Source organism: Eupeodes corollae, chromosome 3 (assembly GCF_945859685.1).
Source record: "Eupeodes corollae chromosome 3, idEupCoro1.1, whole genome shotgun sequence".
NCBI lineage: Eukaryota > Metazoa > Arthropoda > Insecta > Diptera > Syrphidae > Eupeodes > Eupeodes corollae.
This window is the reverse complement of record NC_079149.1, coordinates 104,751,812-104,779,003: the sequence shown is the minus strand read 5'-3', so window position 1 is coordinate 104,779,003 and position 27,192 is coordinate 104,751,812. Positions and strand designations below refer to the sequence as shown.

At 35.3% G+C, this 27,192-nt stretch overlaps 3 protein-coding genes across 3 annotated transcripts in view; 1 reads left to right on the top strand and 2 right to left on the bottom strand.

The window, feature by feature from the left end:
• LOC129949726 (tetraspanin-6-like) overlaps positions 1-27,192 on the top strand; it is a 332,660-nt gene that overhangs the window by 188,089 nt on the left and 117,379 nt on the right. The gene's annotated exons all lie outside the window — the stretch shown is intronic.
• On the bottom strand, positions 1,942-4,337 carry LOC129949717 (sodium/hydrogen exchanger 8). Its single transcript, XM_056061347.1, has one exon. It carries the CDS (start codon positions 4,175-4,177, stop codon positions 2,195-2,197), a length of 1,983 nt encoding a protein of 660 aa, XP_055917322.1. The 5' UTR covers positions 4,178-4,337; the 3' UTR covers positions 1,942-2,194.
• On the bottom strand, positions 7,880-25,459 carry LOC129949722 (RING finger and SPRY domain-containing protein 1-like). Its single transcript, XM_056061352.1, has 8 exons — positions 24,485-25,459; positions 15,357-15,780; positions 15,173-15,290; positions 14,944-15,107; positions 14,539-14,849; positions 14,336-14,477; positions 14,144-14,262; positions 7,880-9,301 (listed from the first exon to the last, which is right to left on the bottom strand). The coding sequence occupies exons 1-8, from the start codon at positions 24,685-24,687 to the stop codon at positions 9,184-9,186; spliced, it is 1,599 nt and encodes a 532-aa protein (XP_055917327.1). The 5' UTR covers positions 24,688-25,459; the 3' UTR covers positions 7,880-9,183.

The following is a 27,192-nucleotide window of genomic DNA, read 5'->3' as shown; positions in this document are numbered from 1 at the left end:
GGGTGACAGACTTGTGCTCTTGTGCTTTCCCGTAATCGAGAGGATTCAACCTCACATTTCTCGTTCTGGTGCAGGTGCGTGATTGTACATATTCATCAGCATGGGATATTTTTTTGTCTGCTTCCTCGTATTTATCAAAATCATTTCGTTTGGATTTCAAAAATGATTTAAATGGTTGTAGTGCATGTATTGCTGATTCAATATTAATATAATTAAATAATCATGTATGTACAAAGTAATATAGGCGGTAAGCAACAAAAAAATACATATCAGAGTGAAAGATGCTTACTAGTGTTTACTCGTTGAAATTTGAAACAAAAAGTCTCTATTGTGGGGGCAACCCGTTTGTGGAGGCTCCGAGGATTCCGCCCAAATTGCCGTCTCCTCAATCCGGCCCTGGAGATATAAACTTTTAAAATTCGGAAAAATATATAGTTTGGTTTTTGAAGCTACATAATTGTAATTCATGACGAAGTCTCTATTAATAAAATTCGTGATGATTATTTAAAATTATAATCGCTATCTTCAATATTTTGTTTAATTTATTTCTTATTTATATTTATTTAAAAATAAAAAATATATTGAAATAAAAATATATCTATGATGAAAACGGGTATTACTAAGTTTCAGTTGAATCGAAGTTTGGATTCAGAATCAGCACTAAAAATTGACTTTAATTTTGTTTTCTAAGCGATTATTCAATAACATACAAACATTACATTCAGGGGTTTTCAAAACTTAAGATATAGACAAATGAAGACCCATAAATCATCTCATAACTAATGAGAAATTAGGAACCTTAAGTTAGCTACTAAAATGATTTAAACTTTATCTAGAGTTTTTGAAAACATAGTAAAATATTGTTTTAAGAATTACGTTAGTCTTAAAAACAGCGGGTGCATTTTAAAAACGTTGTCTTATAGAAAAATTATGAGGTCGGATTCCAATTCAAATTAACGAATTCCTTTGAAAAGTAATGTGTAAAACACAGTACAGGAGAATTTTAGTTTTTCAGACTAGTATAATTATTAGAGCCCAAAGAACATAACAAATGGGACATAGAAGTCAATTTAGTCAAAATCGAATTAGCTAGTTAATTTGCCTAACCACTCTCAACTGAAAATCAAACCATCTTGAGTTGCATTATATCAACAACAACTACGCTGGTTTTGTTTTCCATAACATGTTTAAAACTCCTAAAGTTAGCTGAGCTTCTAAGTGCTTTAAACAACAGTCCGTTGAGAACTAGGGCTTAGTGACTTACAACTCTCAATTATTCCTGTGTGCGTGTTTTAATCCGAATCCGAACGGCTAATTTCAGAAAGCACTTTTCATGACAAGAATTACTTTTAGAGGATTTGTCAATTCCTCGCAAGATTCAGTACCTGTGAAAAAAATGTAGAAGCATCACACCACGTGTACTAAGAGGTTTACCATTTCAATACTTCTATGAGAAAACTTAAACTATATTGAGAGGAATTACCTGCCGATCTGTGCGGAACACCAGATTCAGACTAAAGAAAATATTCCTTGCAGACAATCATGGAAATCACATGAAAGCGCTGGTAGTAACCACGCAACGTAAGAGCGACACCTCTCTGGCCTCATCACCTGTATGTTATCCTTTCCATTCAAACTCTGTTATGTTTCCAAAAAAATAATTATAAGAAAGAAATTTAAAGAAACCACATTGGAATAATAGAAGAAATCTCACCTGAGCCAAATGAGCGCTCTGAGACCTGAAAAGACAACAAGATGTAACCTGATACTGTCGAGTTTAGTCGATTCAAAGGCGATTCTTTATCCAGACAATTCTTCTCTTGTTCAAGAACTATAATGTGCTTCCTAAATTATGTCATATTCTTTGAACTCATTACTTACACAACCTACAAATAGATGGTCTATATTCCAAGATTAAATAAAACTACCATTTTTCTTAACTTTGGTTTTTATATCACATTTATATTTACCTAAGCAACAAAGAACAAATACAAAAAAAATAAAAAACAATCAAAAGCGATCCATTCCACCATCTTATTAAATAAACCCATAAATAAATAAAGGAATCAAAAGAAAGGAATAGAAAAAAACATTTACAAAATATAATACAAGTTCTAATACGAAAAAATAAGCGCACACTAAAAGCCAGTAGTAGCGTTGGTTTGTTCCCTTTTTAAACAAAAAAAATTAGCGCCTACGACCTAGGATGCAAATTTGTTTGGCTAGATGTGGATCCGATTCCGATCTCTTCGTCTTCGCTATCAGAGTCCTGAGGTGATATCCTTATGGCCTGATACCATTTATTGGTCAAGTCGGCCATCTGACTCTTGCAATCGTGCAATTCTTGCGTTGTAAAACGTCGTGTAAAGAACGGAATGAAATACTTTCTGTCCAGACGCCCAAATCCGGCGATTCTCGTTGTGGCGAATCCAATTTCTTCTTCTTCCGTCAGCTCGGACAAGTGTTCCGAATCGATAGCTTGGCCCCATTCACGAGTCTTACTCAACGATACTGACTTTGATTTTTTCCTACCGCTAGAACGTCGCCCCTCGGAAGTGCTGACGCGTTGGCTGCGCCTAAGTTTCTTGCCCGGTTTCAGGTACTTCATCAGAGGCATGGTGGACCCACCCAACACCAGAGTTGTGAATAATACTATGATTAGTGTTGCAGTGATTATCACATGACGTGTTTCGTCGCTGGACAGTTCCAAATGCAGCGACAGGGCGTAGGAAATGGCTCCGCGCAACCCTGAGAACCACATGATGAACTGCATTTTGCTGTTGATTTTGTGCTCGCGGAACTTGTTGACTAGAAAAGCCAGTGGAAAGATGTTGCAAGCCCGTCCTATCAGGCACAAGATGATGGCCCATATGACAAAGGACAGTTCCACTTGGTGCTTGAACGAGAAGATGGCCAGACCGAGGTAAGCAAAGACGCACGTCTCGGCGATGAACGCAAGGGTCCTCATTGTTTGCTGCATCGTGATTTGAGTCACTGTGGACAGGTTGAAATGAGTGTAATGGGACATTACAATTCCACAAAATAGTATAGCCATGATTCCCGACAGATGGATTCCCTCGGCGAGGACGTAGGGAGCATAGGTGAACATCAGCATCATAGCGAATTCCAGAGACGGATGCTTCCTCAGATCGATGTGTTTAAGCAGAAGGGCGCTGATCAAAGCAAAGATTACCCCAATGCCTGCCGAAGCGAAGAACATTTCACAGAAGGTTTTAAGGGCTTTCAATATCGTCTCTCCAGCGTTGGTGTTTGACGAGGCTGGACCGTGAGCTGCTGCTGAAATGCTTGTCGTCAGGACGATGGATATGGCATCATTTAAGATACTCTCTCCGAACACCAACATGTTAAGGACAGGGTCGACTTCGAGGGCGTGAAATATGGCCACAGTTGCCACTGGATCGACAGCCGAGATTAACGATCCAAATGCAAAAGATTCCGAGAAGTTCAGCCTGTATGCGACCTCTGCCAAACCCAACAAATATATCCCAGAGCCAATGACCAGTGCAGAGATGGTTGTTCCGAATATGGCAAACACTAGAATGGACCCGATGTTCTGAAAGAAGTTACCCTTGTGCAAATTGTAACCGGACTCAAAGATGATTGGTGGCAAAAGGACAAGGAAGAATCCGGTGGGCGAGAAAACTTCCTCCCGCTTCCAGCTGGTCTTCTCGCCACTCATGATATTCAGGAACAGTCCAATCAGAGCCCCCAGGAAAACAATAACAATGCTCTCGGGAAGATACTGGAAGCCTGTGTGCAGCATGAAGTGAATCAGGAGGATGCCCATGATGATTATGCAGAGCACGAAAAATATCGACAGAGAACTGTTGTGTTCTTGCTCCACAGCCTTACGGTCAGGCAGAGGAGGCTCTGCCGTCGGTGTTGTGTTGGAACTTTTCGCATCATTCTCGTCTATTTTTTGAGGATCCTTGGGAATTTCTGGGGTGGATGATGAAACATTTGAAGAATTTCCAGGTGCAGGTGTACTCGACGAAGCGAGGGTTACATTTTTGTTCGATGTCGTCGTTGTCGTTGACGTCGTGGGCGCTGAAGGTGATACGTTCACGATATGTGATTCATTTTTATTATTTTGGGCGATTGCAAAAACAATAAAAACGCCAAGGAAACACAAAAGGATAAGAATTTTTCTTGTCATCTTGACACGATTTCAGCCAATTATGTCACAACAATAAAATAAATTCGTTTCTAGAAAGAATTCCATTTATTTTGGAAAATTTTGTAATGTGCGTACAAATTTTAAAGACACGCAAGTTTTTCTTGAATGTTTTTTTCTTTTAAATGGAAACGTCATCGGTCATTGTCAGATAAATGTCATTTGGATAGTTGTGGTCTGTGAATGGGGATGTTTGTTTTGGAAATTTATAAGGTTGGGTACCTACTGGGAATGTGAGTCCATTTTGGATTCGTATGCGTAGTGAGAATTGCATGTAAAACTTTGTTAACACTTATGAACTGACTGACTTGTTGTTTTTTGATTTAAACTCTCCTTCAAGCATAAAAAGAAATGTTTTTTCTTTTTCACTTAGAAAAACCATTTGTTTTCATTGTTGTATGTTTTTGTTTATTCTATCGAGTCTTGCAAACTCAACAATGGTATCATTTTGACATAGCAGAAAATACATGGATATTTATTAATTATGTCTTTGAGGTCTTGAACGATTGTGAAAAATTGGCATACATTTTATCTTTCACGTAACCACAGTCTAAAGTATTAAATTACAAAATGTCAATGGCCAACTGAAATGTCTTCTACAAGAAATAAATCAGTCAAGAAGCTTTGTTCGTTCTTTGTGTGACAGGTTGTAGCTCATTTTTGTAGTGAATTTTAACTTTTGTTTTAGTAATTTCGTAATCTTTCCACTTTAACGATGATAGCTTTAAAAGCATCAGCTGCACAACAGTGCTCTATTTAAACTTTAATAACAATGCAAACCTTTTATTGGAATAACCTACATTATTTGAAGAAATCTTTGATATTGATAATGTTTACATTTTTCCCTTTCAATAGTTTAAATAAATGGGTAAATTCATGCAACATAAGGGGCTTCATTCACATTGTTTTCAAACTTAGAACTTTGCTTCACTTGCCTTCAGTTGATCATTGACATTATCAAAAAAGTACCATTATTAAGTCCAAAGTAATTTGTGTTTTCTATTGTCACGAACGATTATTTCTCTCATTTGTCCATATGACAAAAAATCTTTTTTAAACTAAACTTTAGAATTGTGCAATAAATAAATAATTCACAAAGGTATGAAGTTCAGCTTCAAGTTGAATACAAAATTGTGATCAGCCGGCATTTTGAAAAAAGTAGAGTAGAGTTTCCAGTCAACTTTCGAATAAACTTACTTTAATTTAATACCAATTTGTTGATACCTGGCCAATTAGATACTAGGAACTTGGCTTTCCTTCAAGTCCCCTATGTAGCCTGAACCTACGGATTTCCTTTATTTTTTATTTAAAATTAAATTTGCATACCAATTATTTTTAAAGGATTTAATCCTTCATTCTTCTTGATTCCGAGGGTAATTTTTGCTAACAATGTCAATAGATCTCCCAAACTTATGTTTATTATACACTCATAGCGCTAAATGGAAACAGTTTTGGAGCCACCATAACTAATGTCCAATATCACTTCAAGTTTCTTTAGTTACTTTTGTCAAACTATGTGAAAATTCAAATAAAAATTCACATGTCTGGAAATTATTTCTATTTTATAATTATGCTGTTTCCTCCACAAACGGACGAGTTTGGCAGTGATGTCAAAACTAAACATGGCTCTCTGTCTATACAGCTTGTCTCTTTAGATGCTGTCATATGCGGCCTCAAAATTGATGAAAGTATGGTGGATGTCGATTTGGTGTTCTTGGGTTTTTTCTAGGATTTGCCGTAATGTGAATATTTGATCGACAGTGGACTTTCCTGATCTAAAACCACACTGATTCGGTTGTTGACGATGGGCTTTCACATATTACGGCAGAGAATATTTTGTAAGCGATGTTATGTAGACTGATTCCTCTTTAGTTGGTGCAGTTAAGAGGGTCTCCTTTTTTCAGGATTGGGTTAACAATACTGAAGTTCCATTCATCGGGCATACTTTCTTCAGACCATATCTTACAGATAAGTTGGTGCATGCTCCTAACCAACTTATCTCCAGCTGCTTTAAAAAGCACGGCATTCAAGCCATCCGCTCCAGCGGCTTTATTAGACTTCAGCTTAGATATGGAAATCTTTACTTCGTCTAAGTCGGGAGGACGGGATTGTTGGCTTTCGTCGTCTATGATGAAAGGATCATCCTGCCTGACATCGGAATTCGGTTAGTCGTCGCCGTTATACAGTCTGCAGAAGTGGTCCTTCCATATCCTCAGCCTTGACTGCGGTACCACTATGATGTTTCCACTTTCGTCTTTGGTTCAAGGTTTATGTACTAGTGAATTTTGTTTCACCTTTTCATAAAACTTTCGAAGTTCATTACTGCTTTAAAACCTCTCAACATCTTCGAACGCACGCTTCTCCTGCTCTCGGTGTTTCTCTTGTCTCTTCTGCTCATAGACCTCATGAGCAGCTCTCGTCCTTTTATGCAGCGCCACTTTGGGTGCCTGTTGTTTGGCTGCTTTTGCCTGCTGAAATTCCTTCTTAAAGTAGTAGGGGTTCCTTGTTTGTGGTTGCTTGAAACCCAGCACGTCATAGGCGGCTTCTCTGATTGCATCTTGGCAATGTCACCACTGGTTTTTGATACATTGTGTTGGCGGCAGAAAACTTCGAGAAAGGTTACTTGTAACTCGGTCGGAAAAGAATTTTGCGATCGTAACCGTTTAACGTTACTTCTTCTCCCAGCATCTCCCTGTTCATTTGCGCTACCATGACGTTTCGCCGCAAAACAAAATCCATAAGCCTGAATCCGTTGTCGGAAGTGTTGCCGTGCAGGCTGTTTTTTCCGATTGTTCCACCAAAGATGTCTTCCTAGCTTGGCATTAAAATCGCCCAGAACAATTTTAATATCGTAGCTAGGACACTGCTCATATGTTTTGTCTAAGAGCTCGAAGAACATATATTTGGTGTTCTCATCCTTCTCTTCTGTTGGGGGCATGTTTCGCATATCAGGCTAATGTTGCCGAATTTAGCCTTGATGCGGATGGTCATGAGGCGCTCGTTGATGCACCTAGCTCAAGACTAGTTGCCTAAGTCTGGCCCCAATTACAAAATCGCATCAAAATAAGCGCTGTAGGATTTCTCGTTAGCAGTCACCATAGTAAATATCGCAGTTTTTTCATCCTCTAGGGTCTGTTAAGGGACCTTACATTCCTCGTGCATATCCTTAATTCGGTTGCATGGGTTGTCAATAAATCCGTCCGTAACCGAGGCTTGTTGTTGGTTCGCAACTAGGAGGAGCTAGATTAGATAAAAATTTCCCAATTTTTTTTTAGTTCAGTATATTCTTGTTCAACCCTAGAAAGATGACCTACGTTGAATTGACGTATAAATCATGTGTATCACTTATGGTCTATGAAATATGGTTATCTTTCTAGGGTTAAGGATGAACAACTGTCCCTTAGCATTTTTTCACGACGCTCAATTCCATTTGCAATATATTTTACACTGCATATGTTTTATTACTGCTATATTATTTCCAAAAAAATAAATTTTGAATAAGAAATACTTTTTAGTAATACGAAATCACTATTTATTATCGAAATATATAATAGAGACTATAAAATAAAGATGATGATTTTATTTTATATTATATTTTTTTTTCTCTTAAATGTTTTCAAAACAATGCATTATTTATAAATTATAAGTAAGTAAATAATAATGATAAAAAAATATAATTATAATAGAGGTTTAACAGTAGACACAATTTTCTTCAAAAAGAAAATAAATGTGTATATATTTTAACTTATTTTTTAATGTTTTGTTGTTTTTAGATTTAATTTTAGGTACATTATATTTATTTTTTTAAAAATCATACGTTGTCTGTTTTAGTTTTTTATTTTATCTCCAGATAAACTCACATTTATTTAATGAAACAAAAGAAAGAAAAACAAACAGGATACATTTTTTTTAAATATTTTGATTTTTTTAGTCTTCCAATGACAAAAGCCGTTTTTATTTTTCTCTTTTATAAATAATAAACAAAAATAAGATTAAAAAAAAAAATAAAGTATCTAATTTATGGTTAAAACTATATTTTAATAGTGTAACATAGTAATTCTACCCGCAAATTATTCTCCTATATTTTAACAGACTTTTCAAGTTATTTCGTTTCGTTATTATTTCTTAGTTTTGTTTTTGTTGTTTTTTTTTAATTTTCAAGAATATTTTTGTTTTTATTTTGATGAAAACTCGATAAGAATGTGCGTGTGATAACGATAAGTGATAAAAAATATATATACTATATATATTACTCATGATTTTACGTTTGTTCTTATATAAATATATCTATTTTATTTTAGTTTTTTTTTAATTTATTTTATTTGTTTTTTTTTTTTTTAATATAAATCTCTTCAATTCTTTTTGTTTTAACCTTCGCTGAGTGGTGTGGGGTGTATTACAGTTTGTTCGTAGTAATTATACAAATATAAATATATATATTTTAAATATGTAACTGCTTTGATTTTGTATACCCGTGAAAAATATACTTTAGATCCTTATTTTGGTTCGTCATTCCACAACGTTCGTTACCAAAGCTAATTACTTAATTCGTTAACCAAACGAACGAAAGCACAGCTTCAAACGACGACGAAATGAAATGTAGTTTGCTCAAAAATAAAAACAATTTTTTTGTCAATCACATCCGAACCATAAGAAGGGCCTCTTAATAAATAAATAATAATTATAATTTAAAGAAAAAAAAATAATATTAATAAATACCTACAAAATTTAATTTTACATTTTCATGCGTTTATTGTTGTTGTTACTGTATTTTTCATATTTTATTAATTATTGCTGATTCGTTTGCCTTTAGTTTAGTTTTTTCTTTTTTTTTTAATCTTTTATTCAACACAAATTATATAGAATGTAAATTTTTGTTGAAGGAATATTTTTAATAATCCCCCAGGATGGTATTAAATGTTGTTAGTTCACTCTAAAGTTTGCATTGGCGATTGTTGTAGTATGTAAAGTGGTTGTTATTGGCGACATCACGTCGATATGTCTTCAACGATCGGGCTGTCGATGTCTTCTTGTACTTTTGACTCAATATCAGCTCGACACATTGGACAGTATAGAAGTTGTTTAACACACGTTGAGCAGAATCCTCTGAAAAAAGGAAAAATTAATGGTTCAAAATTATTTAATTACTGTAGAAGAACTAGAGCCGCTCATTTTAATTGATACTTATTATGAAGAAGTGGATAGAAACCAAGACCTCTTAAGGAAAACAGTGATATTTTGTTTGCACTACAAGACTTGCCTTTGTGAAGACTTTTAAGCGAAACTATGACTACTAAAGAATGAGAATGAATTTTTATCGATAGCTTTTGGGATCAACTTTTTCTTCTGTAATTTTTTTGTGATTCAATCATAGGAATTGGGAGTAAATAAATAGTCTTATTATTTAGCAGGTTTTATTATTATCATGTAGGCTAGGTTAAGTAAGAGTAAGGTTAGAAAGGGTGATGTAGTGGTATTAGCCATTCGGATAAAATCACCATGGATCATTATGCTATCATAAACTTTATGAGAATTTCAAGTGACGAGAAAGAGACGAATTCCAAGTTTTTAGGAACAGGGTTTCCTTATGCGACGCAAGAAATATTTTACCCCTACTGATCTGGCTGTTATTTATAAGACTTATATACGTCCAAAGCTTGAGTATAACTCCCATCTTTGGGCTGATGCTCCCGCAACTTACTTAAGCCTCTTGGATAGTATTGAACGTAGAGCATTTAAATTGATACATGATAATATCATCAAGTTCATTTACTTCGATTGAAAATCGTCGTAAGGTCTCTTGTCTGACCTTTTTTTACCGTTATTTTAACGGCTTATGCTCTAGTGAAATAGCCAGATGCATTCCTGCCGCTTCTAGGAATGCTCATCATCACTCGGCCGTACTATCAAATACAGAGATTCGTTCTTTAGACGTACTACGCGAATGTAGAATTCCTTACCACACTCTGTCTTTCCTAGTCATTGCAATATTCAGGAATTCAAAACCAATGTGCGTCGAAATCTCCTTTTAAACCCTCTCTCTTCTTCCTACTGCTCACACTGTGTCTCTGCATAATAAGGGTAGTAATATCTCCTTTTGGAAAACTATTGTGACGAATGAGGTAAGGTTAGGTCTTACAGTGTGATGCACCAGCAATGGCCGACAAACATCTTACTCGGATGTCCGTGGATCCCTTGTGCCCCACAGAATGTAATAAGGATTAGGAAAAATGTAGGAAAATTGATGTGGATGAAGGTTGATGGTGCCTTCCTGTATCATCTTGATATTTTAGACAATTGCAGATATTTTTTGCTTTAGACGTGTAGAGTGCTAAAAAGCATTTGTCTATTGATGTCTACTAAAATATATAAAAACTGAAACTACATCTCCTTGAATGACATTTTGAGAGCTTTACAGATCTGGATGATATTTAAAGGACTGATACATGATTTGCTTTTATGACGCTGTCTATTTCTCTCTTCTAAGGATGTCCGTAAGGGTCAATAAGAAAATTATTATTATTTGTTAACATAAAATTACAAATCCTATGCTAATAGAAAAGAGTTCTAGCTACAAAAGCTTTCCACTCTAATATAAATTATTAGTTAATTATATTGGGCTGGTTCAGACGACATAAAGGATTGGCCAGGTGTCAAAAAACTGCCTTCCAAATAAGGGAAAGTTGACTCGAAAGTTAGTCAAGAAAAATCTACCTTTTAAGTGTCATAAAAACTTATGACATTTTAAGAATTAACTAGTTGCCTTGGTCAAAATTTACGTTCAAAGAATGAAGTTGACTGCAAAAGAAGCCCCTTATGTTTTCAAATTATTCATATGAAGGCATTTGTCAATTTTTAATATATGTTCGACATTAATTGTATTAAGAAACGAATATATATTTTGATCGGTTTTTAAACAGCATTCATTTTTTTGGAAATTCCACATGATGATAAGCCAAGTATATGTGACATGTTCAAGTTGTTGTTGCATGATGGGCAGAGAGGTGGACTTTGTTTCCTTAAAAGGTGAGTTAAGATACTGCGTCCTAGCAAAGGCGAATAAAGTTTGATATAGTTGTTCTGGAGAGTGATGATGGGTAAATTGGAGCGGATCGGTCAGTGTTTATCTTAGCATATTCCAGAAGAGAATTTTGTTCTTTTAAGGTAATTGATCGATATATCTTTGAATGTCGTTCTTTGAAAATGTATTGAAAGTAAAAACAGGTGCTTCTTTGCAGCTTTGTCGGCATATTCATTGCCTGGTATACCGATATGGCTGAGTAGGATACCCATATTAATTTTAATTATGGTGTGTGTTTTATGAGCAAATCTCTTATATTGTTAATTATGTTGTTGTTGTTGTACGTATTAAGGATTGGTTTGAGCACCAATAGACTGTCGGAGCAAATTACTGCTTTAGAAGTAGATTGCAGGACAGTTTTAGCAGCTTCAAAATTGTCTAGTGCTTCAGAAGTGAAGATTGATGGAATATCTATAAAATTCCAGCTCTTAACAGAGTTCCGTCTTCTTGAGTTACTGCAAACAAAGTGGTTTAAGTTGATTTAGACCCATCCGTGAAGACAAGAATCCAGCCTTCTTGTTTTAGATTTTCCATGATTTTGGCGAAAGTGGAATGATAGATTCCGTTGTTTGTGTTGTCTTTATTGGATACTGATAGAGTTAGTTCAAACGAGTTTGTATTAATGTTCCACGGTGGGAAGGTTGAAGTGGTGTTTCCTTCGACACGTTTAAATGGTAAACAAACAAAATGTACATAATAAAGTATTGTAAGAGGTATGTTAAAAATTGTCTTTAATTATAGCTTGTGCAATTTTTCCCATTCAGCGCCATTTAAAATCATTTTCATTTCTGGTTCCCCCAGTTCTAGTTTCCCAAAAAAATTAAGCCTGAACTCCCTTAAGACAGGACATCTTCCCAGAAAGTGATAAATGTTTCCCTTCCACGCATATTACAAATAGTGCAGAAAATTTGCAATACTTCTCTGTGGGCTACAAAGTTAAGATCCATAATTTCTCCTCTGGCCTTAAAAACAGTAGATATTGTGTCAGTTGATTATTTTTCATTAAAATAGTTGTTTTTGCAAAGATTATGCTTTAAGCTGGCATGTATTTCGCGATGGGTTGATGTAAGTGCTTTTTCAATGCTTTCCGCTCGCATTTTTTCCTCCGCCGCTTTATTATCGAACTCTTCCTCTCATTGATGGATATTATCCATAGTAATCCTTAAAGTCTGACCAGCGAACTCTGCGAGTGCTTTCCAATGTTCATAAAACAATATTTTCTTCTCTATCACGTAACTTGCTTTTCGTTTGGTCAACCTTTATCCGTCCAGTACCATAGTTTTCGCAATGAAGTTGATATGAAGTTGCAATGTTTCTATGAATAGTGGTGAGATTACTGTTTCAACAAATAGCATATGTATATATAAGAAGCTTAAAAATTCGCTTTAAGAAAAATCGGAGCAGTTTTTCTACTGTATCGTATGATTTGTATCCCCACACTTGAGCTCCATATAGCATTATTGATTTGGAAACTGCCTGAAATAATTGGTATTTGATTCTCATCGATATATGTTTATCTTCCAGACAGTTTTTCCATGCGGCATAACTTCTCTTGAAAGTGTTGTTCCATGTTCATGTTGCAGCAGATATCTATTCCCAAGTATTTATATGACTTTTCTGTTTCTAATTCCTGTCTACAAAAAAACACTTCTCATTCCTAGCGTAGCACCCACCTTCTTTTCTAAACACCATCGTTTTGGATTTATTTATGTTTGTATTTGATGTTTTGGCTGAACGGCATTTCGATGTTGCATATGAAATGTAAGATTGGCTTCGGTACTTCGCATCTACTCAGCCTCATTTTTCTTCCTAAAAACTCACATCTATTTTCTAGAGCAGTAACTTTTTCCCACAGGGTTTGATTGCAACTTTGAAGTTGTCTTAATTCGACATGTAAATTTTCTAAGTCTGATAGTTTGACTATACATTTTAATGTTTCTCTTATATCGTTAAGATTCTCATTAAGGGCTTTTTACATTGCAGCACGGATATCATTTGAATTCATTGTGTTGTTGGTTGAACTCTTTTTGTTTATATTCGACTTTTCTGGTGATATTTCGTGTGCTTTTCTTTTGTTTTTGTTCATTATAGTATAATGACGTTAAGGTTAAGTTTTAGCTATGCCTTTTTTATGTTCTCAGTTAAAACAAATTAAATGCCATTAACGTTTTTTTAATGGAAATTTATAAAGCAAGTGTATGCCGTTGTTTGCATGTACTTTTTAAAATTTAAATACTGTTATCGTTTTTTATTAACTTTTAACTTGGGAAGACAAATTTATCACCTTTTGTCACTAGCCAGGGTTACCACTCAATGAACATGTAGAGTTGAGCTTGGACATTTGCCATAAATATAAAAACCATAATCGATTTTACTTAAAACTAAAGCTTAAGTAATTCTACATAATTATTATTATTAATGTAAACATTTAATTTATTGTTAGATAAATAACTAATAATATTGCTTCTTGCAGCTGGGCTCTTTTTAAGATTCATACAGTGTGGTTATAAGAAAAAATCTATGCGTTTCTTCATAGTCTGTTTATATGTCTGCATCTATTCAGTAAATTTCATTATGACCCTGTGACCAAAAAAGGCTCTCTTCATTAATGACGTTGTGTCGAGTAGTAAGGCCACCAGAAATAGAAATTTTGTGAAATAGAATAGTTACAGTTTTTAAACCGTCGAAATATCATTTCTTGCTTGAGCTATGACCTATGCTATAGGCTTTCATCAGGTTTAAAGGACGATAATCAAATTCATTTACTTTTTTTTAATGGAATGAATCACGGAACTCAGCTGGTTATGTTAATTCAAATAATTTCTCAACTAAACTAAATCTATATCTTATTCTGAATTTAATCTTACCTGTGGTTGCAAGGTGAAAGCCGAATTGTAGCTTTTTTATCAAAGCATAGCGTACATGAATCATCACGCACACTTAGCCTTCGTAGTTTCTCTAAAAATATATGCCTAGGAAGAACAATCTGCAAATAAAATAAAATTGATAACATTATCAAATTAAATTTTTGTTTGTTTGTTTGTTTTTTAAAAACTTACTTTATCTTGGGACTTGAGGGTTGCACAATTATTAAAACTGCGATACACTCGATTTTTGGGTGGATATTTAAATGGTTCTAAGCCAAAATTAAATCGACATTGTTGAAAGGACATAAAACTTGCTGCAGCAAAAAATCCCTCTCTAAATTTATTAATTAATCTTTAATTTAAAATAATGTTATATAATTTATTTATAAACTTACTTTGCATTACTAAATACATTTTTATATGATTCAGTTTCTTGACCGTCTAAACTAAAAACTGCTTCTTGCTGTTTGAGATCTAACAAACAACCTAAAATAGAACCATGTTGCCAAGCAGATAAATTATGCGCTACTGATTGGGCATTATGCCAAATCAATTTTCTACATCCATCAAATGCAATTGAGTATTTATCATCACCGATGCCATAGCCATCGTCACTTAGGAAATTAGAATCCTTGGTTGCCCATCCGATTTGCATTACGCCCGGTGTTATTATTAACACTTCGTAATACCAGCAATCAACGGCAGTCTAGAAAGAGGATATACATTAAGAGGATATAAATTTAATGAATGGAAGTTAAATATGTGGTTTGAAGAAATTGAAGAAAGGTAATTTTATTTACCTGATATGTGCACCGCACACTCTCAAACGTGTAAGCATCACATCTTGCTTCTAAGCCATCTGGCGAAATTTTCAGATATTCGCTGACATCTTTTGTATTAAGCATAACATTTATATTGCTTAAATCTACAGTCTCAAACGAGTAATTTCTTCCTTCAACAGTAACTGAAATTAAACAAAATACATTCCACTGAAGTGTTCTTGGTTACCATGAAAACTTGTAAAATTACAATAATTATCCAGACACCATCGTGCACAGAATCCAATCTGTCGCAACACATAGTCACTATCCGTGGCATATTTTTCTAATCTAATCAAAGGATTGTTAGGATGTTCTGCAAGTTTTTTCTGTAAAAAAAATAAACCACCAGATTACATTGCACTCATAGATTTTTGTAATTTCTAAGTATGTACCTTAATTGTAGCTTTATTTTCACTTGTTTGAGCAAATTTCTCTAAAGCAATTAACGATAATAATGTCACATCATGATTAACACCATCTTCTAAATTATCAATCAGGTACTGAAGTGTTGTTTCATTTAACATTGCAATACTACTCGGTCCGGCTAATTTTTCAGCCAAACAACCAAGTATAACGCATAAATTCCTCTCGCGCCGTGGCGTCCTTCGTAGGGAATGTGTGATCATATCAGCAACTTTCAGTACGGAATCTTTTGTTGGTAATGGACTATCATCGAGGAGTAGGGCAATAACACTTGCACCCATTGGATGTTTAACGGGTACAACTCGAATTAGTGATTTAACTAATTCAATCCAACCAGATGGTTTGTCGGTTATAACATGAAGCAAAACCATGGAACTGGGTGGTTCGGGTTCGCTGTAAAAAAATAGGCACAATTATTTATACATAAATAGAAATTGAATAAGGTAAATCGAAACTTATTAAGTGATCGCTTGAACATATTTTTTGAAATATCAAGTTGTGAGGGAAACTTGAAATTAATCGGACATAGCAAAGGTTCCTTTGGAGGAAATTCGTATTTTGGTACTACAGATAACAACAAAAAATGGAAAAACTTTCATTTGAATAAAACATCACTAAATTTTAAGTGAAAAATTGCATCTTCAGTTTCAGTTTGTATTTTTCAATTCGTAGTATAAATTAAATAACAAATAAGGACTTTTTTTACTTTACTTTTTATCTGAGAAACACAAAGGTGTCCCTTTTCGTTTGTTTTCCTTATTTATTTGGGTTCTAAGATTTATCTCTACCTGGCTCTGAATAAAAATTGGCAAGCTCAGAACTAGGTAACTAGTTACTTTACTTGTTCAGGTGATTCAGGGAAAAATTTGCGATCTAAGATAAGTCCAAAAGTAGAATTTGACTACATGAAAACTTTGAACTGAAACACACAAAAACTTTTTATCTATTGGAAACCTAAAGTTATAACTGGAGTGATATTATAAACAATTTCAAGATTTACATCAATATATACAGACATGGACATTAAAAGAGACACAGTTGCTAAGAGCAAAAGCAAATTAAAACATCAACATTCATTAGAAGTAGTTTTAACCTTTATCAAAACAAAAGTTAGACTTTCCTATGCAAAATAAAATGGATTTTATTTTGTTTTGCTTGTTGATTGTGTGGAAATAAACCCTTCTTTAGGTAAGAATGCGTTTTTGGTGGACATTAAAATAGAAACACAGAACTTAATATTTAACTAGTATCAAAAGTATTAGTTTTAAATATTTGTTTTACTTTTATAAAACAATAACTTCACTTTAGGAAGTAAATTCAAATTATTTTAATAATATTACAATTAATTCTTAGGAAAACATGGGTCGCGGTAAGCATTGTTCTCTAGAAAAAAAAGCTGTCATTTTAGTTCTACGAAGTGAGGGAAAATCTTTGAGGAAAATAGCCAGAATAATGAGCAGATCTCTTAAGTTGATAGCAAAAGGAATTTGACTACTGTCTTCAAGAGAAGACTAAAAGATAATTTGCGCATCAAAAAAAGATCCTTACAAGTCGTCAAGGGAAATAAAAAACAAACTACAGCTTCCAATAACTTCCAGAACTGTTCATAAAAGACTGAATGGTGCCCTTTCTAAGCAAAACAGAATATTACAACAAAGGAGGCAAAAAGTGGAGCAATTTTTTGTGGATGGACGAAACAAAGATAAATCTGTTCGGAAGTGATGGGAGACAAATCGTTAGAAGGCTTAATTTGAAAGAACTGAATCCCAAACACATCCAGAAAACGGTCAAGAATGGTGGCGGCAGTATCATACTTTCTAGTTAATTTTCTTGGTATGGCGTTGGACCAATACATTAGATAGCGGGTAAAATAGATCATAATATGAAGATGAATATCGTGAAGGATACGATGCTGTCTTATGCGGGCGAGAACCTGCCACTCAAATGTGTTCTACAGCAGGACAACGACCCTTGGCACACATCCAAATCTGCTCAAAAGTATTTTAAGGACCAAAAAACAGCGTATTGGATTGGCCAAACTAATTGCTTGACTTAAATCCCATGGAACATTTTGGAGAGATTCAAAATGCGTGGTTTGGAAACATTTAACAAAAATTTAAACCGAACTGTGGAGAATGGTTCAACAGGAGTGGTACAATATTTCAATTGACAAATGCTGCCGATTATTTGACTCAATGTCCAACAGAATAAAATATTTTTTTATTCCAGAATAGCTTTGCATTTAATTTAATTTTTTTAAATCTTTGTATAAATTTTAAATTTTAATGATGTTCAAATGGTAGACATGTGCATTCAAGAGGACACAAGCGTCCATAGGTTTTTTTCTTAAAACCAACCTCTGTCTATCAACTCCTACTCTCACCTCCACGTGGTGAACATCGGGTGCCTAGTACCTCAACTGGAGATTGGGTTCCAACCCCAGTGGAAAGTTGTTGGGGGCAGCAAACGAGAGAGGTGGGGAGAGGTGTTTCCACTAAGGCACCTCTCCTTATCCAGACGGCAGCGGAGGAATTCCCGAGATGGAATCAACGGTGGCGTCTACAGTTCCAGTAAGGTTGAACTACTTAGTGAACACCTTATAGGGCTTCTTCGACTTATTCGGAGCCCAGGCCTGTAAGGAGCGGTTTTATCCGGCTCCCCATCCTTGGAGTTATACTTAGGATCTGGCCCTCCAGGTTGGAGGTTGTGCGTCGGGGTGACTTCCTGGCCACGTAAAAGCTTTCAAAGTTGCGAAGCACCAACAAGCCTCGGATACGGACGGATTTACTGTTGACAACCAACGCAAACGAATAAAGGACAACGAACTTCGGATATGCACGTGGAATGTTAGGTCCCTTAACAGACCACGTGCGGCCGAAGAATTAGCGGAGGCCCTAGAACGATATAAAGCAGATATCACCGCCATCCAGGAAATACGATGGGATGGGCCGGGCAAAAAGAGGATGAAAAACTGCGATATTTACTATGGTGACTGCTACCACGAAAACCAACAGCGCTTATTTGGATGCGGATTCGTCATTGGAGCCAGACTTAGGCAAGAAGTCTTGAGCTATAGGTGCATCAATGAGCGCCTCATGACTATACGCATCAAGGCTAAATTCGGCAACATTAGCCTGATATGCGCGCACGCCCCCACAGAAGAGAAAGACGACAACACCAAAGATATGTTCTTCGAGCTCTTAGACAAAACATATGAGCAGTGCCCTAGCTACGATATTAAAATAGTCCTGGGCGATTTTAATGCCAAGCTAGGAAGGGAAGACATCTTTGGTGGAATAATCGGGATGAACAGCCTGCACGACAACACTTCCGACAATGGATTCAGGCTCATAGATTTTGCTGCGGGGCGAAACGTAATGGTAGCCAGTACGCGTTTTCCACACCTCAACATCCACAAAGGATGACGGTAGATTGATCTGGACTTCTCCAGATCAATCTATCGTCAACCAGATTGACCATATTGCGATCGACGCCAGACACGCTTCCAGCATCATGGATGTACGAACTTTCCGAGGAGCTAACATCGACTCGGACCACTACCTCGTTGTAGCCAGGGTAGCACTTCGGATTTCCAGACCCAAGGCAAAACAGGGAGGTGCTGGCAGAAGATACAACGTCGAACGGCTACAATCGCCAGAGATCGCCAAATCCTTTTCCGACCGAGTGACAAGTAACCTCTCTCGAAGTTCTCTGCCGCCAACACAATGTATCGAAAACCAGTGGCAACATTGCCAAGATGCAATCAGAGAAGCCGCCTCTGATGTGCTGGGTTTCAAACAGCCACCAACAAGGAACCCCTGGTTTGATGAGGAATGTCGGCAGGCAAATGCAGCCAAACAACAGGCACGCAAAGCGGCGCTGCATAAAAGGACGAGAGCTGCTCGTGAGCTCTATGAGCAGAAGAGGCGAGAGGAACGCCGACTTTTCAGAAGGAAAAAGAGAGGGCATGAGAAGCGTGCGGTCGAAGATGTTGAGAGGTATAAAAGCAGGAATGAGGTTCGAAAGTTTTATGAACAGGTGAAACGAAATTCACAGGTACATAAACCTAGAACCGAAGGCTGCAAAGACGAAAGTGGAAACATCATAGTGGAACCGCAGTCAATGCTGAGGATATGGAAGGACCACTTCTGCAGACTGTATAACGGCGATGAAGAACTGAATCCCGCTGTCAGGCAGGATGACCCATTCGATATAGACGACGAAAGCCAACAATCCCGTCCTCCCGACTTAGACGAAGTAAAGATTGCCATATCTAAGTTGAAGTCTAATAAAGCCGCTGGAGCAGATGGCTTGAATGCCGAGCTCTTTAAAGCAGCTGGAGATAAGTTGGTTAGGAGCATGCACCAACTTATCTGTAAGATATGGTCGGAAGAAAGCATGCCCGATGAATGGAACCTCAGTATTGTTTGCCCGATCCTGAAAAAAGGAGACCCTCTAAACTGCACCAACTATAGAGGAATAAGTCTACTTAACTCGCCTATAAAATCTTCTCTGCCATAATATGTGAACGTCTAAAGCCCATCGTCAACAACCTGATAGGTCCTTATCAGTGTGGTTTTAGACCAGGAAAGTCCACAGTTGATCAAATATTTACATTACGGCAGATCCTGGAAAAAACTCAAGAGCACCAAATCGACACTCACCATCTTTTCATCGATTTCAAGGCCGCATATGACAGCATCTACAGCGACGAGCTGTATAGAGCCATGTCTAGTTTTGGCATCCCTGCCAAACTCGTCCGTTTGTGCAGGATGACCATGGAGAATTCACGCTGCTCCATAAAGGTTGGAAACAACTTAACAGAACCTTTTGATGTCAAAAAAGGTTTTAGACAAGGTGATGCGCTGTCATGCGATTTTTTTAACATCGTGCTTGAAAGAATAGTGCAGAGCTCACACGTCAACACTAGAGGCACTATCTTTCAAAAGTCTGTCCAATTACTGGCATATGCTGATGACATTGACATAATCGGAAGAACTCAGCGTGATGTCAATGGGGCTTTTGTGAGTATTGAGGCAGAGGCGGCAAAAATGGGTTTAACGGTTAATGAGGGCAAAACAAAGTACATGCTGTCGTCTAGAAAGGACATACAACACCGACGTTTTGGTCAAAACGTCACAATCGACAGACGTACCTTTGAGGTAGTCAAGGACTTCGTCTACCTAGGCTCCGCTGTAAACGCAGAAAACAACACCAGCGCTGAGATCAAACGCAGAATAACTCTTGCTAACCGCTGTTTCTTTGGACTAAGAAAGCAATTGAGTAGTAATGTCCTCTCTCGAGGGACCAAAGTGTTGCTATATAAGACCCTTATCATCCCCGTCCTGCTATACGGTGCAGAAGCATGGACCATGACAAAAGCGGATGAAAGCACCTTGGGTCGCTTCGAGAGAAAAGTTCTTCGTGTGATCTACGGTCCCGTATGCATCGAAGGGGAGTGGAGGAGAAGATGGAACGACGAACTGTACGGGCTGTACAGCGACGTAGACTTAGCAAGAAAAGTAAAAGTTCAACGACTAAGATGGCTGGGTCACGTAGAGCGCATGGAAACCAATGCTCCGGCCCGGAAAGTCTTCGAATCCGCACCCACAGGACAGCGCAGTAGAGGAAGACCGCGGATCAGGTGGCGCGCACAAGTGGAAGGTGACCTCACCCAACTTGGAGCGCGAAACTGGAGACATCTAGCTAGGGACCGAGCTAGATGGAGAAGTTTGTTGGGTGAGGCCCTAGTTCACACAGGACTGTAGCGCCACCTTAAGTAAGTAAGTAAGTAAGTATAAATTTTAATGTCCACGAAATTTGTTCCTTTTTTACATTAACGAATTTAAAATATTTTATGGTATAATTTACCTACAAACAATGGTTAATTTTAGTTTGAAAGGAAAATAAAAATAAGAAAATGAAGACCAAACTTTAAAAAAAAATCTTTTTATGTCAATAAAAAATTGGATATTTAAAACTCTGTTTGGTGTTTCAATTTTGTACACACATGGACAAAATTATTGGCACACTAGCATTTTTCAAATGTTTATGAATATGACATAAAAACAAAAAAATATTTTGTATTTATTTATTTTCTACTAATGTGCAACAAAAAATAACCCTCATGAGGTTTTAAACAAAAAACTTTAATAGTTTTAAAAAAAAACTTCAGTTTCACAAGGAAAAAACTATTGGCACACACTATAATTTCTCAGGAAATTTATCGTTTTTTTAGTAGCATCATCAAAATTTTACTCTCACAGCAGCTCATATAACTACAGTCGTTGTCATGATGACTCATTTCAATTGAGACATAGGTGAAGAAAGGTTGTTTTAAGTTTGTATTAAATTTAAACATCAAAAAATGGCTGGAAAAGAAACTACCACAATTGAAAGAAAAATAATTCTAGATCTTCATTCGAAAGGGAAATCATTATCTGAAATCGTAGAAATTCTCAGCAGAAGCCGTTATACGGTTCGCAGCATAATAAACCGATTTAAAGATTCAAAATATTTAACAAATTACAGAAGAAGCGGTCGTCCTAAGAAGTTGACAAACAAAGAAGAGCGGTCAGTTGTAAATTGTATCAAACAAAATCCAAGAACCACTTCTTCAGAACTTGCAGCAGGGATATGTGAAGAATTTGGTAAGACCGTCTTAACTAAAACCGTTGGAAATATCATACAAAAGGCTGGTTACTTTTCTCGGATTCCAAGACTTAAACCCTTTATCAGCAAAGTGAATAAAGTTAGACGTTTAGAATTTGCAAACCATTACGTTAATAAGGAAACGGACTATTGGGACCATGTAATCTTCTCAGATGAAAGAAAGAAAGATGAAAGTAAATATCTGTACATAAGTTTGATACAATTTCTGAAATCGTACTCTTAATTTCTTTTGTTAAATAATATCACCAAAACAAACCTGATTAAAAATGTATGTGTGTTGTCAGAACATTGCTTTTGGCAACATTACTCTTTTAATGGACTTAAAAATAGGGTCCAAAACAGGCTTTTCCAATAAGAGGTTTAATTTAAAATAGCTACCTTAGACTTTTATGCTATAACCTTCTGATATTTATTAAGTTAAAATCACACCATTATAAGAAACAGAACGATACAAGCTCAAACAACGCATTGAAATTATTAAACGTGACTACAAAAATGTTGTCTCGTGCCACACAAGCAATGAAATAATCATTTTTGCAAGAAAAGTCTTCTAACAGTGTTATTTTGTTACCAAAACCTTTTGATTAAACACTTTTTTATTCTTTGAACGAACATTTTGAGCAAGCTTACTAGTTATTTTTTCAAGCGTCATGAATTTCAGATTTAGAACTTTACTTCTCAAATCTCTACTTTATGTTTATAGTACAAAAAGTACCAACAAAATTACTGTCTTCAAAACACTTTTCAGGCAAGCTACAAGTCCACCACGATTTGAATTTTGTATTGTAAAGAAATAGTAGTTATTTCTTTTCCAAATTGACAAGGAATCCTTTTACAGATAGCATTGAATAAAGTTGCAGAAAATAAATAAATCATAGAGTAATAAAGTTCACATTTCAATTGAATTAAAAGACATTATCAACTGTCATTTTGATAGAAGTGCACTTGCCTTGATAGTTAGGGAGATTTTTCTTGACTAAGTTTCCAGTCAACTTTTCATTAAAGTTGCCTTAATTGGAAGGTAATTTTTTGGCAATCAGATACTAAAAACTTGTCTTACTTTCAAGTCCCTTATATCACCTGAACCTGCCCGATTTCATGAAAATGAAACAATGCTAAAAGCGTATACCTTTGGTGGTCATTTGGGTTAAATCTTTTTATTTTAAACGGCAAACTTTCCTCTTTGCAATATAATAAACATTCATTGATTTCTTTGAAAAAAAAATTGAAATAGAAAAACCATGAGATGAGATGGCTTGTCGCTAGCTTAAATGTTTTGAGTTATGGATTTGCTGGATTAACATAATGGTGTAACTTCAGCTACAGAGTGTATCGAAAGCATTGTGCAAAATAGTATAGAGTGCAGCAATGTTAAACTGTAGCTTCAGCAAAAAAAGTTATCGCAAAAAAAGTTCTCTGAACTTGCTGCATTTAAAATACAAGATGGTATCGTTCAATCCTTTTCATTTTTTTTTTTTTTCATTTTTACTGAGAACTGTGTCCATTGTGGTAAACTTTTGCTATATCAGTGATAACTTGTGCCACAGCGATTCTTTTAGCTACACCTTCTTCTCATTCTGTTCAAGGTTCAGAACTAACTAGGCATTTGATCATTGAAAATTGTTAGCAATTACTTAATTGAAGGCTAAAAAGAGCTTCAAAATTAGTTAATTATCTTAAAAATTTGCATTTAATCAGTTATAAAGTTTCCGGGATCTCAGAAGAAGAAACCTTGAATATTTCTCTCCACAAGAAGTTTAAATATTTTCCATGCCATTTTATGCGTTGCTCAACTACAATAAAACATTTCCATCTTAACTTATTCAAAGTAAACCTGAGATACTTATCTAACTCTGAAGATCAAAACAATTTTAGCTGGCCAATTTTGTAACTTGCAATTATTTGGCTGGAAGGGTTCAAGTTTCAATAGAGAGAGATACACAAATGTAAATTATGAATCATCGCGGATGTTGAAATAAGCATTTTAGATTGGTACATAAGTAAACTTTAAGTGTGCGTGATTCATAAATGATACCTACTGAGATTTATTTTCTTATCTCTAGATTAGACATAAAAATCAGTTTTCTATAAACGAGGAAGATGCGTAACTAGCTCGGCTAACGTTCAACACTAAAAATGACACTATTGTAACCACATAATAGATTAATCATTATCATTGAGATCAACACCTTTCACTGATAGCCAAAACGACCTTGCAAGGTTGATTTTTCTTAACTTTACCCACTTTGTACTCAACCATGTTTTGACACTCAATGAAATCGTGTTTTGTGTAAAAGAATTCAAGAGTTTCCACAAATAATCTCATAAGTCTTAACATTTTTAAACTAATTAAAGGTAACATACGTTCGTTCACACAATTCCAACCACTTCCAGATGGCAATTACGTTCTTACTTAAATACTCACTTGTCAATTACAGTAACGATGACATCCAATGTCTCATTGACCAGTTTGTCCACCGTCTCTGACAGTGATTTCATGTTGTTATAGGATTCCAAACCACATGTGCTCCATTGTCCACTCGCTCGAGGCGATGGTTCTCTAGGTTCTGCTGGCGCAACATCTGTTTGTCCATCTTCGACTTTATCCTTGCACAAGCAAACTCCCATTTTCCCCCAAACCGAACCAAAAATAAAAAATTTAACTAAATGGCTTCAAGGATGCAAGGAACTACGTCTCGTTGTCGTTGTCCTTCTAGCCACTCTCACTCTCTTTAATTAAAAAGTTCTTGTTTCTTTTTGGATACAAAAATATCAAATTAAACCGACAACAGAAGGTTTTGTACTACAACAGCCCAAACACAGTCAAGAAGGAATATTTAATAATTCTTTTTTGTTGTATAAAAATTATAAGGAAATAATATTTTTGTTTTTTGTTATAAATTATAAATTAAAACTTTTTTGGAGGACGTCATAGGTTTTTTGACATGCAGCTGCATCACCATAATTATTTGTGCTGCTGATTCTGGGTTTGTTTCTGTCGTCTGCTGTTGGGAGCAGATCTGGATGAGCTTAAGCAGAACTACCTATTTCGTGGACTTCGTCGTCGTCTTCCTCTAGATTTGTACATTTTGGAATAAGTCAGTGAACATTGTACTTGATCGATGGAATATTTTTTTTTGTTGGTTTAATTATTTTTTTGAGTGCGTGATAAGAGATTAAAAAGAGTTTGAGGGGTAAGTTATAGAGTGCGGGGGGATACGGATAATTCTTAAAGTTGGATTTAATCGAATTGTGTTGTTCTTTTTATTGTTCTTTCTTTTTTTTTCTTGATTTTCTTTGCATTTGCACAGCACTGCACAATTTTTTGGGGGTATTTCTTTTGGTTGGTGGAATGTCCGAATTCGAATTTGGTTTTGACAGATCGTAGTGCGAATTTAGTTGTTGTTGTGAAATTCGAAGATAAATAAAAATATGGCAACTGGTTGATTGCGGTATGAACACATGGGAAATTCTGACAGTTGGGATCTAGGGGTGAATGTGGATTTTCAATGTGAAATTCTTGAAGTCTTATCAATGAAGAAATATTGTTCCATGGACGATATTTTAAATATACAAAATTAAGCTACACATTTACCAATAATAAAAACAATTAGTATAAAAGATGCGTTTACCATAATTCACTTGTTTTATAGATTTAAATGTTCACTAAGTTTCGGAAACTTGGGATTTATAGAGTTAATCTAACTTATTGTTGATTGTTCAATAATAATTGCATTTGTATCTAAATTCGAATTGAAGACATTGTTGCTTAATTTTTAAAATCATAAAATCAATAAGTTGCACACAATTATTTACGATGATATACATTTTTAACCTAAGCAAAATTCGGAATTACTTGAATTGTCTTAAATAAAAAGAACAATGCATGAATAAATACAATTTCAACTTTGTATAATTTATTATTAAAAAGTGTTCCATATTTGACTTAATGGAACACATAAAAGTTGTCAGAATGAGCTTCTCATTTTGATCAAAAATAAATTAATTATTTGTATCAATGGAAAACCCAATAAGTAATTAGTAAAATTGGTAAGATTGAGAGGTTTGCTTTATTTTTAATGGTCTTGGAAAGTTATCACTTTGAAAACTGTTATCTTTTGAAATTTGACAAGTTAAAACTACGTCAATACTGAAGTTATCGCTGATATCGTTTTGGATTGTTAATGGGCAGGTTCAGGCAATATAAGGGACTTCATTTGCCATCAACTTCATTGTTTTAAGGTAAATTTTGACCAGAACAACTAGTTAGTTTTCCAAGGGTCATGCATTTCAAATTCAGAACTTTACTTCTACTCCAACTTCATAGTATAAAAACAACTAAACACATTATTGTCTGCAAAATACTTCTCAGACAATCTTCAAGTCCATCACGATTAATATTCTGTATTGTTAAGAAATATTACTTATTTCTCCTCCAAATCGACAAGGAACCATTTTATAGAAAACATTAAATGAAATTGTGCAGAAAATGAATAAATCATAGCGTGATAAAGCTCAAATTTCAGCTGAATGAAAAAACATGATAAACTGTCATTTTGACTGCAGTAGACTTGACTTGACAGTTAGGGAGACTTTTCTTGATTATTTTTCCAGTCAACTTTCCATTAAAGTTGCCTTAATTTTAAAGTAATTTTTTCGCAGCTGGCCAATTAGATACTAAAAACTTGCCTTATACTTTTTGGCATGACAGTCCTACTCTCTAACCATCAAGCCACGGTGTGGACCCCGTGGAATAGGAAATGAACAATATTTTGTTCATGTGAAAGCCGAAAATTACAGTATGGCATCCCAACGTATTTTTCTTTGGCAAGCCATTTGATTACATAATTTCAAGCTAAACGATAAACGTGGATAAAAAAAACGAAACTAAAGATACAAGTTACAAAATAACCATAAAATAAACGAGGATACAAAATATCCCAGTTTTAAAATGTCTCAGATTAAAAAATAATCAAGGTTACCAAATAACCTAAGTAAAAAAATAATCGTTGATAGAAAATAACTGAGGTTTTAAAATAAACGAAATTAAAAAAGAAACCTACGGTAAAAATTAACTCAGGTTAATTATACCCTAGGTTAAAAACAACCTATAGTTTAAAAAACATGGTTAGA

Coding starts and splice junctions, on each gene's coding strand:
- LOC129949717 (XM_056061347.1), bottom strand. CDS start 4,177: ATGACAAGAAAAATTCTTATCCTTTTGTGTTTCCTTGGCGTTTTTATT.
- LOC129949722 (XM_056061352.1), bottom strand. CDS start 24,687: ATGGGAGTTTGCTTGTGCAAGGATAAAGTCGAAGATGGACAAACAGAT. Junction 15,291..15,356: donor AAAATAAAGCTACAATTAAG/GTACATACTTAG, acceptor TTTTTTTTACAG/AAAAAACTTGCAGAACATCC. Junction 14,263..14,335: donor CCCTCAAGTCCCAAGATAAA/GTAAGTTTTTAA, acceptor TTTTATTTGCAG/ATTGTTCTTCCTAGGCATAT.